Source organism: Pelodiscus sinensis, chromosome 5 (assembly GCF_052426305.1).
Source record: "Pelodiscus sinensis isolate ZL-2025 chromosome 5, ASM5242630v1, whole genome shotgun sequence".
Taxonomy (NCBI): domain Eukaryota; kingdom Metazoa; phylum Chordata; order Testudines; family Trionychidae; genus Pelodiscus; species Pelodiscus sinensis.
In genome coordinates, this window is record NC_143056.1 from 103,258,341 (window position 1) to 103,274,433 (window position 16,093).

Genomic DNA, 16,093 nt, shown 5'->3' on the forward strand with positions numbered 1-16,093 from the left:
AGGATACTCAATGAAATAGAATTAAATTCCTATGTTTTCAACTAAGTTGATAGCATTCAATAGCAACATCTTCAGAGGGGTAGCCGAGTTAGTCTGTAATAGGAAAAACTAAAAAAACAACAAACAGTCTAGTAGCACTTTATAGACTAACAAAACATGTAGATGGGATCATGAGCTTTTGTGGGCACAGCCCACTTCTTCAGATGACCAGAGTGTTGGAAGTCCAGATCCAAAGGTAAATAAGGGAAGGAGGAAGGGTTATCAGCTTCTTATAACTACTCAGTCTTTAAGATGCTACTAAACTGTTTGTTGTTTTTTAAGTTTTTCCTGTTACAGACTCACTTGACTACCCCTCTGAAGCTTATCTACTCATGGTCTTTTTTTCTTCCTCCCCTTCAATTTTTTTTCCTTCTCCCTCCCTTCCTTCTTCCCCTACTTATCCTTGGATCTGGACTTCCAACACTCTGGTCATCTGAAGAAGTGGGCTGTGCCCACAAAAGCTCATGATCCCATCTACATGTTTTGTTAGTCTATAAAGTGCTACAGACCATGTTGTTGTTGTTTTTAAAGTTTTTCAATAGCAATCTTAGTCAGACCATGATTTCACATAAATAATTGGTATTTCCCTACTCCTTTCCCACTGTGGGATATTTGCCTTCCTCTCCTAAGCTTTTAACTTTGCCTACTTATCTCTCCTATAACTGATCATTTAACATCATGGCAACCATTACTCTTCAGTTAGCCTACAGAGCAGGGGTCTGCAACCTATGGCTCTCAAGCGAAATATGCCTCAGTATGGAACCAAATATGGCTCTTTTGTCATTCCCAAAATGCATGCAACTTTTTAAATTAAAATGAAAAAATTCAAAATTTAAAAAACATGTAATTACTCATGTGACTTGAATGCGTGCATGAATCTGAATTTGACCAGTTATGATGTAAACTTCAAAGAAATGTGTGAAAAGCTGCAGCAGTAGAAGTCCCATTAAATAAAGTCTGTGAGTTCAGTGTTTCATTTACACTATTATTAATCAGCATGTCAATTATCAATAATATTAAGTTGTATAGTTTCAGTCATGCAAACAGGCATTCTTACATGGATTTTGTTGACCATTTGTTCTTAATTTTGATGTAGTTTGGCTTTTTGGTTTAAAAATGTTGCCAGCCCTTGCTCTAGAGAACTTTCCATCCCATCTGTCATTGATCTCAATATTTATATTGTGTTTATCCCAGTCATGTCTGAACACAAAGGAGCAGAGAGCCAGACTTGAGCCTGGACCTCTGGCTCCCTGCCTAGCAGTACGTTTTTCTCCTCTTAAATGCTTCAATCATCTTCCAAGTTTCAATCAACATTCTTAATTCACATTAAGTTTAATTTAAGAAACATTAAATAGCATAACTTCAAAATAAACAAGTTTATAACGTAAAATAAAAATAAAAGGAAAAGAATGTTTAAAATAATTAATGCATATGTATATAATTAAACTTAAAATTATAATATTTAAAATGAACAATTCCATTTACCTGAGTCCTCATCGGTGGAAGAATTATTTAGCACTTTTGGGTGGGGGAAGTTGGTACGGAAGCACACAGATGACTTTAAGGAGTGGTTCTTTTCCTTTTCATCCATTTGAGGAGTAAAGTTACTGAAGACCAAGCACATATCATTCATTTGTGCAGGAACTCCAAGGATATCCTTGGAAATTTTGTTCTTGAGCCTTAGAGATGAAAAAAGATTCTCCTGGTTACAAATACATAAGTCATCAGTGGAGGCTGTCAGTGGAGTCTCTTCAAGATTAAACTTTTCTAGGAGTCTGGGCACATCATCCATTTTCTCATCAGATGAATTTTGAGGCCTAACAGCAGCTTTGGAGAAACCTGTATGCAAACTGGAAACTGGAAACAAAGCCTCTGTGGAGAGACTAGATGGGTTTGTGACTAAGTGTTGAGTGTCTAGTACATTAGATTCTTGTGACTGTACATCATGTTCTCTATTGCTGTTATTTTCCCTTGAAGGTACAGTGTGACCTAAAGTATTGGAGGAACTGAAAAAGTTATGTTCTGAAGTAAGGTTGGCGTTACTGTCTGGAGTCTTTTTTGTGCTTTCTGAATGAGAGACAAGGGGTTCTAGAACTGATCTCTTTATTGCATTGGCAATTAGTCTCAATGGTGATTTTGGATGGCTAGACAGACATTCTTCTACAAAACTGTCTGAACTCTTTAGAATTTCTTTTGTGTCTGCTGATGAATTTGGCAAAGCATCATTTGCAAATGGAAGAGGCAAAGAAAGATTGGATTGCTTGGATATGTCTTTTCTCCTATTACCATCAATATCCTTCCATTCTGAAATTTCTAGCATTCCTTGGCTTTGATATTCCAGTTTTGTTCCATTTAAATCTGCATTTCTCAAATCAAGTAATTTGGATTGCTGCTCTACATCAAGCATTAACTTGTTCTTTATCTGTTTTTTTATTTCTAGGTCAGGCTGTTCTCTCCACTGTCTTGGGCTTCTTTCATTTTTTTCTGGGTCTAGAGAAGACAAATCTGTATTTTTTCTGCTGAAGTCCCTTGTTCTGGTGGTACATTCTTCTCTCTCTTTCAGGTTATCCAAATTATATTCCTTGTTACCATTTTCATCTTTATGTACATCAGCAACTGAAGGAACATTTCCAGAATGCATCAATGGAGATTCTGTAACACTGTTCTGCAGTGGGTAATGGGGCACATATCGACAGATTTCTTCAGGTGTCTCTTTGGCTTTTGCCTTTCTTTGAAACACTGGGATAGAAGATTTGAAAAGTCCTCTTGTAATTTCTGGTGGTTTGTTATGAGATGTCAACTGTATAGAATATATGAAATGTTTATATAAGTGGTAGAAAAATATAATTAATCCTATTTTTATTTAGGCCGAATTTTAAAATAATTCATGTCAAAATAGACTGTCCCAAATACACCTGAATATGTACAGGTATATGTGTGCACATGTATACACACACACAAACATCCAGTAAGCAGAAATATTGTTTTCTATTCTCCCTTTGTTAAGAGCTATATTTTTGTAATCTAGGATGGAGAACAAATAGTAAATTGGTACTCCAAATTGGCCTAAAATTAATCTGTGCTAAAAGTGGATGCTATCTTTCCCCTTTTTAAGTAGTCCTTCCTTCAATATTCTCGTTGGAAAGAATCACTCAGGACTACAAACAAAAGATGACATACCCTCTTCTGTATATTTCAGCTGCACCATTTAGAACAAACACAGAACACTGTGACGCATCATATCTGGCTGCTTCAGAAATATTGCACTTGTTTTTTGTGTAGTGCAGCCAGGAATGAATCAAGCAATCCAGCAACAAATGGGAAATGCAATATGATAGATTTACACGCTAATAAATCGGTGTACAAATTGTGCAGAGTTACAGTTCTAGATACTTGAAACTTTCACTTTATCTGCAATTCAGACTAGGGTTGTAAAATGTTGATTATTTGGCTAATCAAATAGTCGATACAATTTGCATTGACTATTCGATTAGTCAATAAGGGTGCTTCCCCCTTTGAAATGTAGCAACAGTCCCAGGGCTCCCCGCAGCATTTCAAACTGGCAGTGCTGCATGAAGCCCAAGGTCAGCGTGGGAGTCCCCAGCTAAACCCAGGCTCCACACGGCACTGCCGCTCTGACGCCGCCACATGCAGCCCGAGCCAGCTGGGTATTCCAGCATTTGAAATGCGGCATTTCAAAGTAGCAGCACCATGTGGAGCCCAGATTCTGGCCCCAGGCTCCACATGGTGCCACTGTTTGAACCACCCCCACCTCTTCCTCTCACCTTGCTGCCTCTTTCTGATAGAGGTAGCAAGGGGGGACGGGGAGGGACTAGTCAACGATCCTGTTGACTATCCAATAAGCATTTGATTATCAAATAGTTGACTAGTCGTTCACATCTCTAATTCAGACAGTATCATTGCAAGATTCCTACATTGTCCAGCCAATATGCCCAAACTGTAACCTGAAAGTTTCCTTTTAGAAGTGAAGAATATCATTCTCCATGCTTTGAGGAGGAAAGAGTTCCTTGTAGTTAAGGTACACAACTGAATAGTCAGGAGATCCGGGTTTCTATTCCCACCTCAGTAGCATATGAATTTGGACACGTTATTAACCTTTCTTTGCCTCAATTTCCTATCTGTAAAATGGGATCAATAATAATCATCTGACTCACAGCTAAGCGTTTTGATGCCTAAATTAACATTTGTGAGGATCCCAAATATTACAGTGATGAATGCCATAGAAACGACAATAAATAAATGCCCATTCAATCCACTCTGCTTAGATGTCTAACAAGTATGCCAGTTAGTACAAGTCATGGCAGTTGAGGTTTATAATATGGAGACTTTGCTGCTGTTACCTGAAGAAAGATCACCCAGAACATTTTACTGATCAGTCCCCCAGAAAATCTTCAGTTCCTGTGCTTATTGCCCTGGACTGTGTTGGAACTAGTGCCATAGATGTGGAAGATTAAATCTGATGAGTGAGCCTTGAAGTAAAGTATTGTTTTAAAACGTGTTTAACTAATAATCCCATGGTTAGGACACAAACCTAGGACTTCGGAGAAATGGATTCAAGTCCTTGCTGTACTGCAGACTACCCATGTGACCTTGGGTAATTTATATATGTTACTTTTTTTTTTATAAGTGACTATGTAATTTAGGTGCCCGATCCCATTGAAAGACAACAGGACGTAAGTGCCTAAGTCACATAGATTTAATCTACTCAGCATTTTTGGGGGAACCTCCTGAGGTCTCTTCTAGCTCTGTGATTATGTTTCTATAACTTCCTAGCTCCCAGATCAATAGACTCAAACCTGGACCCCAAGCTCCCCCCAAGTTGCCAAATAAAATTGCTGTGTTCACATCTGTTTTTGGATCATTAGCCATGTCTATCAGCCCACGCCAGGAGGCTCACTTCAAAATTCAGTGTGGACATTCACCATCAGGTGCTTTTGGAAATTTTACCTTTGCCTCTGTCTCAGTTCACCATCTGTAAAATGAGGGGTAAGAGGGGGGGAAACAGTACTTCCCTGCCTTGCAGGGTGCTCAGAGAAAAAGAACATTTAAAAGATTATGAGGTGCTCAGAAAACCCAGTAATGAGCATCATAAAAGTATCTTAGAAACAGACTGAACTGTTTTGTTTTGCTACCTTTCTTTTATTAACAAGAGTTTTCCTTCATACCTGTGATTGGGATATATCATCTTCAAGAGCACTCGGAGATCTGGCAGAGCTCTCCTGTGAATGGAGCCCAGCTCTCTTGATGTACAAGAGAGGGAAATCTGCCAAAGGAAAACAAAGGTGTACATTTTGCTCAAACTACTTTGACCTAAATAAAACTTGCAATTAAAGTAGTATGGTAAGAAGAAGTCCAAGATTCCTGAAGGATTTCATCTAAATGCATGTATGGGCAGAGGAGCACACACACTCTCTGTATCTAGTTTTTCAAAATTGCCCTCAGTTCTTTGTGGTTCAACTTCAAACATCTTAAAGGCTCAACATTTCTCAAAAATGTCACTTCTGAAATCGAGGCATCCAAAATCACTAGTCACTTTGAATATGTAAGTCAGTGCATGCTTTAACGAGGGACATCCATTGCAACAAGGAAGAACTGAGAAGTATGGTTGGGAGATAAGGCTACAAACAATCCCACAATCCCTATGATCAGTAGTTGCGGCTATTCTGGAGCTATAAAAATGGGTGGTTTATGACCCCGAATCAGCAACTCTGGGCAAATTAGACCTGGTGAAAAACTGCATGCCAGTTACTTGTGTCTGCAGGCAGCCAACTGCAGGATAAGTAACTTCAATGTGCCTTTTAATATTTGCAAATGTACAAATTGAGCCTCTGGCAAACACACACACACACACACACACACACACACACACACACACACACACACACACACACACACACACACACACACACACACACACACACACACACACACACACACACACACACACACACACACACACACTGCATTCTATGGTTTAGCTTGGAAAGTAACCAGGATCACAATAATTCATCAAGTTGTCCATAAGATCACCACATCAAACATAAGCTATTTGTCTTTACTTTCAAGACCCTTCCCAAGCTATCCCAATACTATGTATTCGCTCATTGACTATCAAGACCTCCACTCCCACCTCCAATCAGTTCAATATGGCAGCCACCGTATTTCACTTTTGAAATCTTTTGTTCTTTCTTTCCAGTGACCCTTCTGCAAAATGAATTATCCTCCATCAGAACAAATAATAATAATGGTCTCCCTAGAGCCTGGGCTTCCTTTTACTGTTCATATGCATGAGCCTTTGATCTAATTGTGGCCTTTAGGCACCACTTTAATACAAATAATTCCTATTTCCTCTTTTGTTTTAGTTCATCACAGCTGTGCATACATTGATCCTGTGTCTGCTATGTTGCTGATACAGTTTCTGAAATACTTATAGGCAATGCTGCTGCTCTTGTTTATTCTTTGGAAAATGGCTGTCATGATTCTGATACTTGGAAAATACTCAAGTGGTGACGTCAGGTTCCTTTGATACAACTGCATAGACTCGTATCTGCCAACAGCACAGAAAACAGCTACAGGACTGCAGATGACTGGGAAGAATGTTTTGTTGGGTAGAAGAGGCAATTCTGAATGCCTGTTTTCCCCTCACGGGACACTTACAGAAGCTATCATTATGGTACTACTTCTAAGCGAGCCTCTGGTTCTCCTCAGTCAAACCCACAGGCAGCTCTTCCTGACTGACAGGATGAGCACTGCTCCTGGAGGTGCCAATTAATCACAGCAGGGGACAGAAACAGCAGCTGTCAAAGAGCCTTTTATTTAATGTGTAATGAGGGGAAATGTTTTTGTTCTCTGCAACCTAAGATATGTTGTTTATTGAAATATGGATCCCCAGATCACAGAAGTCAAACAGCAGAATATGGAATGGGCTGTGCCAACAGACTTGTAAATGAAGAAAACAGGCATGTCTGTATAGCTTAGAGTAGGGGGTGGGGGAGCACTTACTAAAATAGGCAAGTATTACTGTTCAGCACACTGGAGACAATTCAATTTCTTCAAGGGGGTCTACTCCAGGGCTTCTCAAACTTCACACTGTGACAAATAAGTTACCACATGACTCCCGGGGACAGGTATTGAGCTTGAGCCCCAGCCCCACTCACTGACCCAGGTGGGGGTGGGGCTTAGGTGTCAACTTTAATCCTGGGTTCCAGCAAGCCTAAAGCTGTCTCTGGCAACCCCATTAAAACAGGGTCACAACCCATAGTCTGAGAACTGTAATGTTAAGTAAAGGTCATAGGCTTAGACCTTAAGGGTCTGGATACTACATATCCATGTCCCACTGTAAAGCTAGTCCCACCTGGACTCCCCCAGAATTCAATGGGTAAAACTATGTTCAAGCAATGTGTAGTTGTGACCTTCAATGAGCGTGAAATGGCATAGCTCCATCGACCTCAATGGAGATCCCAGCCGGTGTACAGAGTAACTGGCCCTGCATCTACAACTTCAATGTATTCAGACTTGGACCCTATATCCTTTGGGTATAGCTAGACTCTTCAGGTGGCGAAAATGAAATTGGCCGCTTTAGACATCACACACATAAAGTGTGGAAATCCTCATGGCTGAAAGACAGAGGACTTCAGATTTAGAAGGCAATTCCCTGCATTGGATCTTTGAGGACATCTGAAATAGGCCTTTTGACCATATATTTAAAGTAATTAATGTACAACGTATGATTAGGGGGACAAGACTGAAAAGGAGACCGGTTTCTTTCTGAGATGAGTGACAGATGCTTATAATCCAGTATAAAATTCTACAAGAAAATAAAGTCACACACTGTTCCTCCAAGAGAGAGAAAAAGGCCTTTATTGTGTGCTCAGGGGATGCTGACAAGTGTCTTGCTACACATTGCAGTCGCATGCTTAAGCTTTTGACAAATTCACAAATTACATTGCTTCCCTTCAATAGACTTTTAGCACCCTCTAGAGACTCCTTCCAGAGGTACACAAAAGGGTTGAATAAAGAAAAAGCAAAATTAATAGGAAAAAATTGAATTAAGCAGGTAATGTGTTTATCAAGAACAAGATGAAAATGAGCTGTAATCAAGAAATGCCCCCGGCCTTCTCCCCTTCTCTTTCTTTCTTTTTAAACCTGGATTAAGCATTTTCCTGTGTGTGATTTTTAAACCATAGACCAATGGAGGCAAGTTTTTCTTCTAACTCAGGGGTGGACAATAATTTTTGATGAGGGGTCACTACTAATATTTTGGAAAGTGGTCAAGGGCTGCACTCTTCCATGGTATTAATGGAGGAGGTGCAGGGTCTGGGATGTAGGTTGGGTGCAGAAGGGAGCTTGGGGTAAAGGATTGGGGTGCAAAAGGAAGAATGGAGTCTGGGAGGGAGTTTAGGTGAAGGAGATGGTTGTGACCTAGGGCAGGGAACTGGGGTGTAGGGGTTTGGGATGTGACCTTGGGTAGAAGGGGATTGTGATCTTGGGCAGGAGATGGGGTGCAGATCTGGGAGGTGGTATGGGTGCATGTGGAGTAGTGGGACAGGAGTGTGGGGCAGAGGGTTGGGGAACGTAGGGGCTGAGGTGCCAGAGGCAGGTTCTCCCCAGGAGACTTACCAGCCTGCCTACCTGCAGAGCTAAAGGCTTGCAGAGCTTAAAATGTTTCTGGCTGCTCAGCCATGTGCTTGAGTGAGTGAACAGGAGGGTTGTGCTTTGTGACTATCTGTTATTCAAACAGATAGCTACCATTGACCAGTAGTCTGTCCAGAAACCGGCCAATGGGATTTGCAAAGGGTGGGAATAGCATTTGAATCTTCTCGCCTGCCCTCTGGCATGTGGGGCTGTGGGGCAAGCAGGGGAGTCTGCCTGGGGCTCCCTACTGCCTCCATGGCCTGGATCTGGTGGCTTGGCGGGCAGGATCCAGCCTGTGGGTTTGCCCCCACCCGTTCTAAGTCTTTATTCATGTTCTGCCTTCATAATTGACTAAAGCCAAAAAGTTCTTTGTGGATGTTTTCAAAGACAGTCCCAAGTTTTAAGGTAGCTAGGACATACATGGGAAGTGTTAGGAAGGGAGTAAGTCTTTAATAACCTTAACCAATTTATAACAATGGCTTTAAATGGCTACATTTTAAATGATGGCACCCTTAGCTCTGATGTTGTCATACTTCCCCATTCGCCAGCCCACATTCCCCAAGAAGCTGGATTTGTCAAGCTAGAAGGGTGAGCTAAAATGTGAATTGCAAGATCCACTGGAGAGTTGACTGTTACCTTGTTGAATTTCCCCCAAGAGGGGCTGGTGATTCACTTGTCATGAACCTCTCTTTGGAGGAATGTGTGTCAGTTTATTAACCTCCCCTGTTTGGTAGAATTATCCTATCACAATGATGGAATATCCTGACAGTTTACTCTCCTGGGATTTGTGAGCTGTTCCATGGCTGGAGAACGAGATTCTTCTACAGCTGCAAGATTATGAATGACTGTCAGCTACTCCCACCTGTTCACTCACCAGTGACTGCCAGGTTAATTATTACTTATTATTCAGGTTTCATCAACACTCCCCTATTTAGGTATCTGGAGCTATCTAACTGGAACTATAATCCAAAGCTAGGGTGCATGGGAGAAGAGAGATACACTCCTGCAATCTGGCTGGTGGACATGTGAAGCAAGAGTCATAAGATTATTTCTATGAAAACTTTTTACTAATTTTCAAAAGCATGTTTGTGCCCCAACCAAGCCTTCTTGTTTGTCAGCAAGCATAAGACTCCACAGATACAGATGCCTAGGGGGAAATGGGGATTGAATTTGTTTCATAATTTTTTTATAAATTCTCTGGAGGCAACAGGCATTTTAATATGCATAGAAGGAGCAGCACTAACCTTCATATCTTGAAAAGGGCTCAGCTAAACACAGACAAATGCTACCATTTATTTCACACACTGAAACCAGGCCCTTCCCTGTGGCTGGATAAGGATTTGAAACTTAAACAGAAATTGGTTTCATCAACAGATGTCGGCCCAATAAAACATTACCTCATCCACCTTGTCTTTCTAAAATCCATTTCTAAGGGTATGTCTACACTACAGTGCTATTTTGAATTAACTTAATTCGAACTAGTTAATTCGAATTAAGTTAATTTGAAATAACGCATCTATACACAAAAACTATTTCGAAATAGCATTTTGCTATTTCGAAATAGCACGTCCACACTGAGTAGACCCTGAACTGAAGTTAAGGCTGGCCGGAACCAGTACCCGCAAGGCATCAGAACAGGACTTAGTGTGTGAGGCTGCTGCCTGAGGCTAACTGAGCTCCATGCTTAAAGGGACCCTACCCCCACCCCAGACAGACAGTTCTGAGGGTTCCCCGCTTGCTTGTCTACCTCGATGATGGACAGCAAAGCAGTCCTGTCTTGGAGTGCCCCGAGTGCCCACATTAGGGACACCACAGCACTCGGCCACATGGAGCCAGAGCTGCACCTGGGCACGCTGGTGTGTCTCGTGGGGTTGTTGCCATCAGCCCGGCTGCACTTGTGGCAGGCTGCCATCTAGGGGGTCCATTGGGGGACTGTCAGGATCCAGGAGGCCCTGAGGGACAGTGTCCACCCTGAGGAGCCCTCAGAGCCTATCCGGTCCTCCCCACCAGGGGCTCATGCCCCATTCCTCCCTCACGTCCTTCCACTTACCCGTATCTAGCCCCCCCCCCCCCCCGATGTCAAATAAAAGACATTTTCAAAAATAGAAACTGGGGTTTTTGAAAAAAACTGAGGGGAGGGGGATGAACCTCTGGGGAGACTGGGAAAAGGAGGTGGGAGAGGGGAAGAGAGAGGGTGGAAATGGGGAGGGGGAAACTTGGGAGGAGGGAGCTGGAAGGGGGAAGCCAGGGGAAGAAGGGGAAGGGGGAAGCTCAGGGCGCAGGGTTGGGGGGGGTCTCGCCAGACCAACTTGACTTCATGCTAACCTGCTCCCGGGTTCGCATGTGGCCTTTGGTGATCAGGCTGACAGCTATCCTGCCATAGGCGGCTGTGTTCCTCCGTCTAGTGCAGAGATCATGGAAGTTGGGGGCATCCCCTCCAAACCTGAATAAGGTCCATGATCTCCACCCTGGACCAGGAAAGCGCCTGCCTTCTCCAGCCCCTGTCAGGCTCCTGGGAGCTGGCAGACTGCTCCTGGGGAGCGGTGGAGGGCTGGCTGCCAGTGGCTTGCTGGTTCATGTTTTGGGGCCACTGGGTCAGGGGCCCCGGTGGCCACTGCTGGCTCTGGGCTGGCAGGCTTGGAGCTGGCACAGGCACTGTGGCCAGGGTCTACCCCTTTAATGGCTCGGGAGCTGGGGGAGAGGAGAATAAGTTTTCCTGGTTGTACCCAGAGTGGCCACCAGGGCTCCCTGGGAAGGGCTGTAGACCCCCTATTTTGAATTAAGTGTCTACACAGCACTTAATTCCAAATAGCTCATTTACTCCTCATAGAATGAGGTTTACCAAATTTGAAATAAGGGCTCCACTATTTCAAATATATTTCGAAATAGCGGTTTGCCTGTGTAGACGCTATTCAAGTTAATTCAAAATAACTGCTGTTATTTCAAATTAACTTTGTAGTGTAGACATACCCTAACAGATTTCATACTCCTGGCATGAATCCCCCCCGCTTTAGTAGTTTGTGGAAGTAGGTGGTTTATTGCTACACACAGTCACCATGCTTCTCCTAAATAGGCCAAAACTCTAGTGCCAATAGTATTGAGCGAGACAGTTAATGGAAGATGCTTTGCACACTGCAGACTAGTAGTAGAAAAGGGAAAGCTCCCTCATGGATGGGTGAAGATTAATCATTGGGTTCAGAACTGAAACCTAAAAGAATTGCTCTACTACTCTATTAATTCTCTTGCCACCAGTGTGGCTTGGGGTCCTAGCCAGGCTTGATCTAACCTCAGTGGAATGACTCCAGTTGACATTAACAGTGCTAAATCAGACTCCCCTAAAAGAAAATTTTGGGGGGTGCAGGGCAGACCAGGTAGTACCCTTTCTCCCTTGCTCCTCAGCTGGTGCAGCATACCTTCCATTAGTTACAATCATTGGCTACAATCAACTAGCTATCCAAAGGATATGCTGCAAACACACAATGCTGCCCATCTACGTGGGGGTGCTACACTGTGTGCATATGAATATTTTCATCGGTCAGCTCAAAAGTAGAAAGCCTCCTGTAAGCCGAAATAAGAGCACAGAGATAACAAGGTAGGCGTGGTCCTAAAGCCATCTAGTCACCCCATAATCACCAGATTTGCCACCTTCCCCAACTGGAATGTGGGGGGGAACTGACAGCACCCACATCCCCATCCAGGTCTCCGACCACTGGGCATCAGATTATATCAACCGGAATGGGTACTTCTCCATGGTCCTGCAAGCCATCGTGGACCACCAAGGCTGCTTCACCAACATCATCTTTGGGTGGCTGGGGAAGGTGCACAACGCCTGAATCTTAAGGAACTTCAGCATTTTCCAGAAGATGCACGCTGGCACTTTTTTCCCTGACTGTACCACAGGGTCGGGGACGTGAACGTGAACATGCCCACGTGCACAGTGGGGGATGCAGCCTACCCTATGCTCCCCTGGCTTATAAAGCCCTACACTGGACACCTGGACCAAAGCAAGGGAAGTTTCAATTGTAGGCTCAGCAGAGCCTGAGTTGTTGTGGAGGACGCCTTCAGCTGCCTCAAAGGGAGGTTCTACTGTCTCCTCACCTGGCTGGACCTCAGCGAGCAGACTGTCCCCCAAGTGCTGGCAGCCTGCTGTGTCCTGCACAATATATGTGAGAACAAGGGGGAGATGTTCCTGCCAGGGTAGGGGGCAGAAGCTGAGCAGCTTGCAAGGGTCTTTCGACAGCCATGCATGGCTACCGTCTGACAGGCCCACTAGGGGCTGTGCATATCCGGGAGGCCCAGAGGGAGTGTTTCAGCTAGGGCCAGCTATGAGACTCTCTCCCAGGCCTCTCCAAAGGGGCCTCTGCATTGTCCCTGTGTGACTCTCCTCCCATATCGTCCCTTCCACCTCTCCTTCCCCTTCCCTCCCCAGCAGATACAATAAATGAGGCTGTGTTTTGATCCAATACACTAGTTTTTTTTATTTGGAGTAAATGAGACTGGGGAGAAGGGGCTCAGGGATGGGACTGGGATTGGTGCCTGCCTTGGGTGGTCCCACTGCCTCATGTGCAGAGTCCCTCGGTGGCCACAGGGGTGGGTTAGAGGGAAAAGCCAGAAGGACAGGGGGAGGGGAAGGGCAGGGGCTGGAGTTCAGGGGGGGCAGTGGCTGCTGGACCCAGGAAGTCAATGGTGGTGGCGTATGCTGTGCACATGCTCCAGGCCTGCTGCGACAGCTCCTGCCATGTGGTACAGCGCGGCTCCAGGTACAACCTCTGGGTCTGCTGCAGGGCATGTAGGCAGGCAATGTGCTCTGGCTCAGGGTCTTCCCAGGGTTGCTGGCATCTGTGGGTCTCACAGGGTCAGGAGGCTGGCGTGGGAGGTGTGGCTTGTGCCCCACTCTCAGCTGGGCCAGCTGTGGATAAAAGTGACAAGGACAGTCATCCCAGGTGACACTGTGCTTGAAGCCCAGCCCTAATCCCTGAGCCAGCACCAAAAGGTCCCGGGTCAGATGATGGCAACGTGCTTTGAGCAAGGCCATATGTGGCTGGGACACTGGGCACTTTCCAGCAGTTGCACAGATGTCTCAGGGGAGCCTCATTACCCACACGGCCCAGGGACAAGCAGGTATAGGAAGGTGCCGGCCAGGCACAGAGCCTGTGGGTGGAAGTGGGGCGGCTCGGCTTCCCTCTGTGCTGCACCCACCAGGTCTGGCAGTGGCAGTGTTGCACAAGGAGAGGACTTCTATCCCTGCCTGCTGGAGGAGAAGGGGAAGGGGGTTGTGGGAGGTGTGTGAGCGGCAGATGCTACTTGTCGAGGAGGGTGCTACTGGGATCCCCTCCTTTTTCTCCCCTAGCAGGCTTCCCAGGCAGTGACTCGGTGTCCTCCACCTTGACACTTTGCATGGGAGTGGATGCTGCCCCGAGAGTGTGGGCATGAGTCTATGCTGTGTGTCCCTGTCCCCAATCTCCTTAGTGGTGGCTTATGGTGGGAAGGGGGCCCACTACGGGGTCAGAAGTAACTTGGGTCTGTGCAGGAACCCTGCGAGCAGAAGGGAAAGTTTCCTTTGTGGCAGCCTCATTGCAACTGAGAGCTCCAGACTGGTGCTCTCCACGTGCACAGGCTACAGTGCAACACCCAGGCCGAAAAGGCTTGGCAAGGGGTGCACAGCCCCGCCACTGCAAATGTCTAGGGAAAGTGATGGAACTCACCTCAGGGGCCTTTCCCGGTCTCGTCTGAGCCCTGGCGACATCCTGGGAGGGGGGTACCAGCTCCAGGGACAGGCTGACTCCTGGCTGGTGGGCATGGTGGTGTCAGTGCTGGCCTCCTCCTCCTCCTCTCTCTCTTCCACCTCCTTGTCATCCATGCCCATGGGCCTGCCCTCTGGGAGGCTGACGATGGGTGTCTCCAGCCCAGAGTCCATATTGGAGAGGTGGGGGAAGGGACTGACCCTTGTCCCAGGATGCAGTGGAGCTGTTCATAATAGGGGCATGACTGAGGTGCCGCCTCTGAGTGGAAGCACCGCTCCCTGGCCTTCGTGTACGCCTGTCTCAGCTCCTTGATTTTCATGCACACTGCTCCTGAGTGTGCATGTGTCCCTTCTGGCCCAGGCTGTTGGCCATATGGTCGTAGATGTCAGTATTACTGCACCTGGGGTGGAGATCCCGGATCTCAATGAGATCCGAGATCTCTGCACCAGAACAAGATGAGCCCTCCTCTTCCACACCCAGATAGGGGCTTGAGAGCTAACTGTATCTGTGCTAGCAGCTGTGGGGAGCTCAGAGGGCATGCTTGGGTCTGCCATGGGAGTAGGGAAGGCAGAGCAGGGTGCTGCTGTGTGGCACAGTGCTAGCAGGGCTCATGTTGTGCCATAGTTTCCTCTGTGGCTGCACCTTTAAGGAATGCCGGGGAAGGGAACTATAGAGTTCTGATCAGTGTAGACAGAGTGGTTGTGAGAAGCCTTGCGGGCCACTTATTTTGAAATACCCCCAGCTGCACTGTCTACACACACCCTATAACTATTTCAAAATAGGCAGTATTCCTTATGAAATTGGGGTTACTGATTTGGAATAAGAAGCCCGTTATTTCAAAATTATTTCAAAATAACGGTTTTGCTGTCTAGACGCTCACCTTGTGAGTTATTCCGAAATAACACTGCAACGTAGACATGCCCCAAGGTTCCACAGGACTACTCATTTTTATATTTACATCTGTGCATATTCCTGATCCCAAACACAATCATCATCATCATCCTCCTGTATGTCTTCCTTATGGCTACTTCTGGGTTATAGCCAGGAAGAACTTTTTACCTCCCTTCCCCTGTATGCTGAAAATCTCTTCAAACCTCTCTTTCATGGTTTTCCGAACTCTCTGATCAGAGTGAGGCAGCTACACCATGGGAATTTATCACCACTGTCCTCTGTCACCTCCAGTGGTTTCCCATCCATTTCCCAATATTCTACTCATGCTGAATTCCCACTGTGTGAATGCCAACTCCTCACGGCCTTCCCTCGCTTGAGGTGATGGTTTTACTTATGCAGCCATCTTGCCAAACCGCTTCTGAGCCTGAAACCTTATATCTTCTCAACCATAATAACTTTTTTGTCCACTTCATCTATGTAAATTATAAGAGGCTGTGGACTAAGGAGACTAAAGAGGCCAACAAACACAAAACACGATCTTAAATCTAAGTATGTATCTTCAAAGGGGATTATACAATGCTCACTGATTTTTCCTCATACATAGTATTGCTAAGGCTGCCCTGAGTCCAGCACTATATAAGATCCTTTGAGTTGGAATTGCAAAAGAATGAGTAGTAAAACATACTAGCTATCACGACAGAGTGCATTGTTTCCCTGATAACAGATTATTCTGCTGAACAATCACACAAGATGGATGTCTGGTC

General features: G+C 45.2%; 1 protein-coding gene across 11 annotated transcripts in view; it reads right to left on the minus strand.

Annotated features, from left to right (window-relative positions):
• MICAL2 (microtubule associated monooxygenase, calponin and LIM domain containing 2) overlaps nt 1-16,093 on the minus strand; it is a 241,759-nt gene that overhangs the window by 34,598 nt on the left and 191,068 nt on the right. For all 11 annotated transcript variants that reach the window (XR_012903606.2, XM_075927882.2, XM_075927881.2 and 8 more), the window contains 2 exons: nt 5,226-5,323; nt 1,525-2,839 (listed from right to left, as the gene is read on the minus strand). Coding sequence is in view for 10 of the 11 variants with exons in the window: in XM_075927882.2 (XP_075783997.2) it covers nt 1,525-2,839; nt 5,226-5,323 (1,413 nt within the window). In the remaining variant the exon portion in view is untranslated. The remainder of the gene's footprint in view (nt 1-1,524; nt 2,840-5,225; nt 5,324-16,093) is intronic.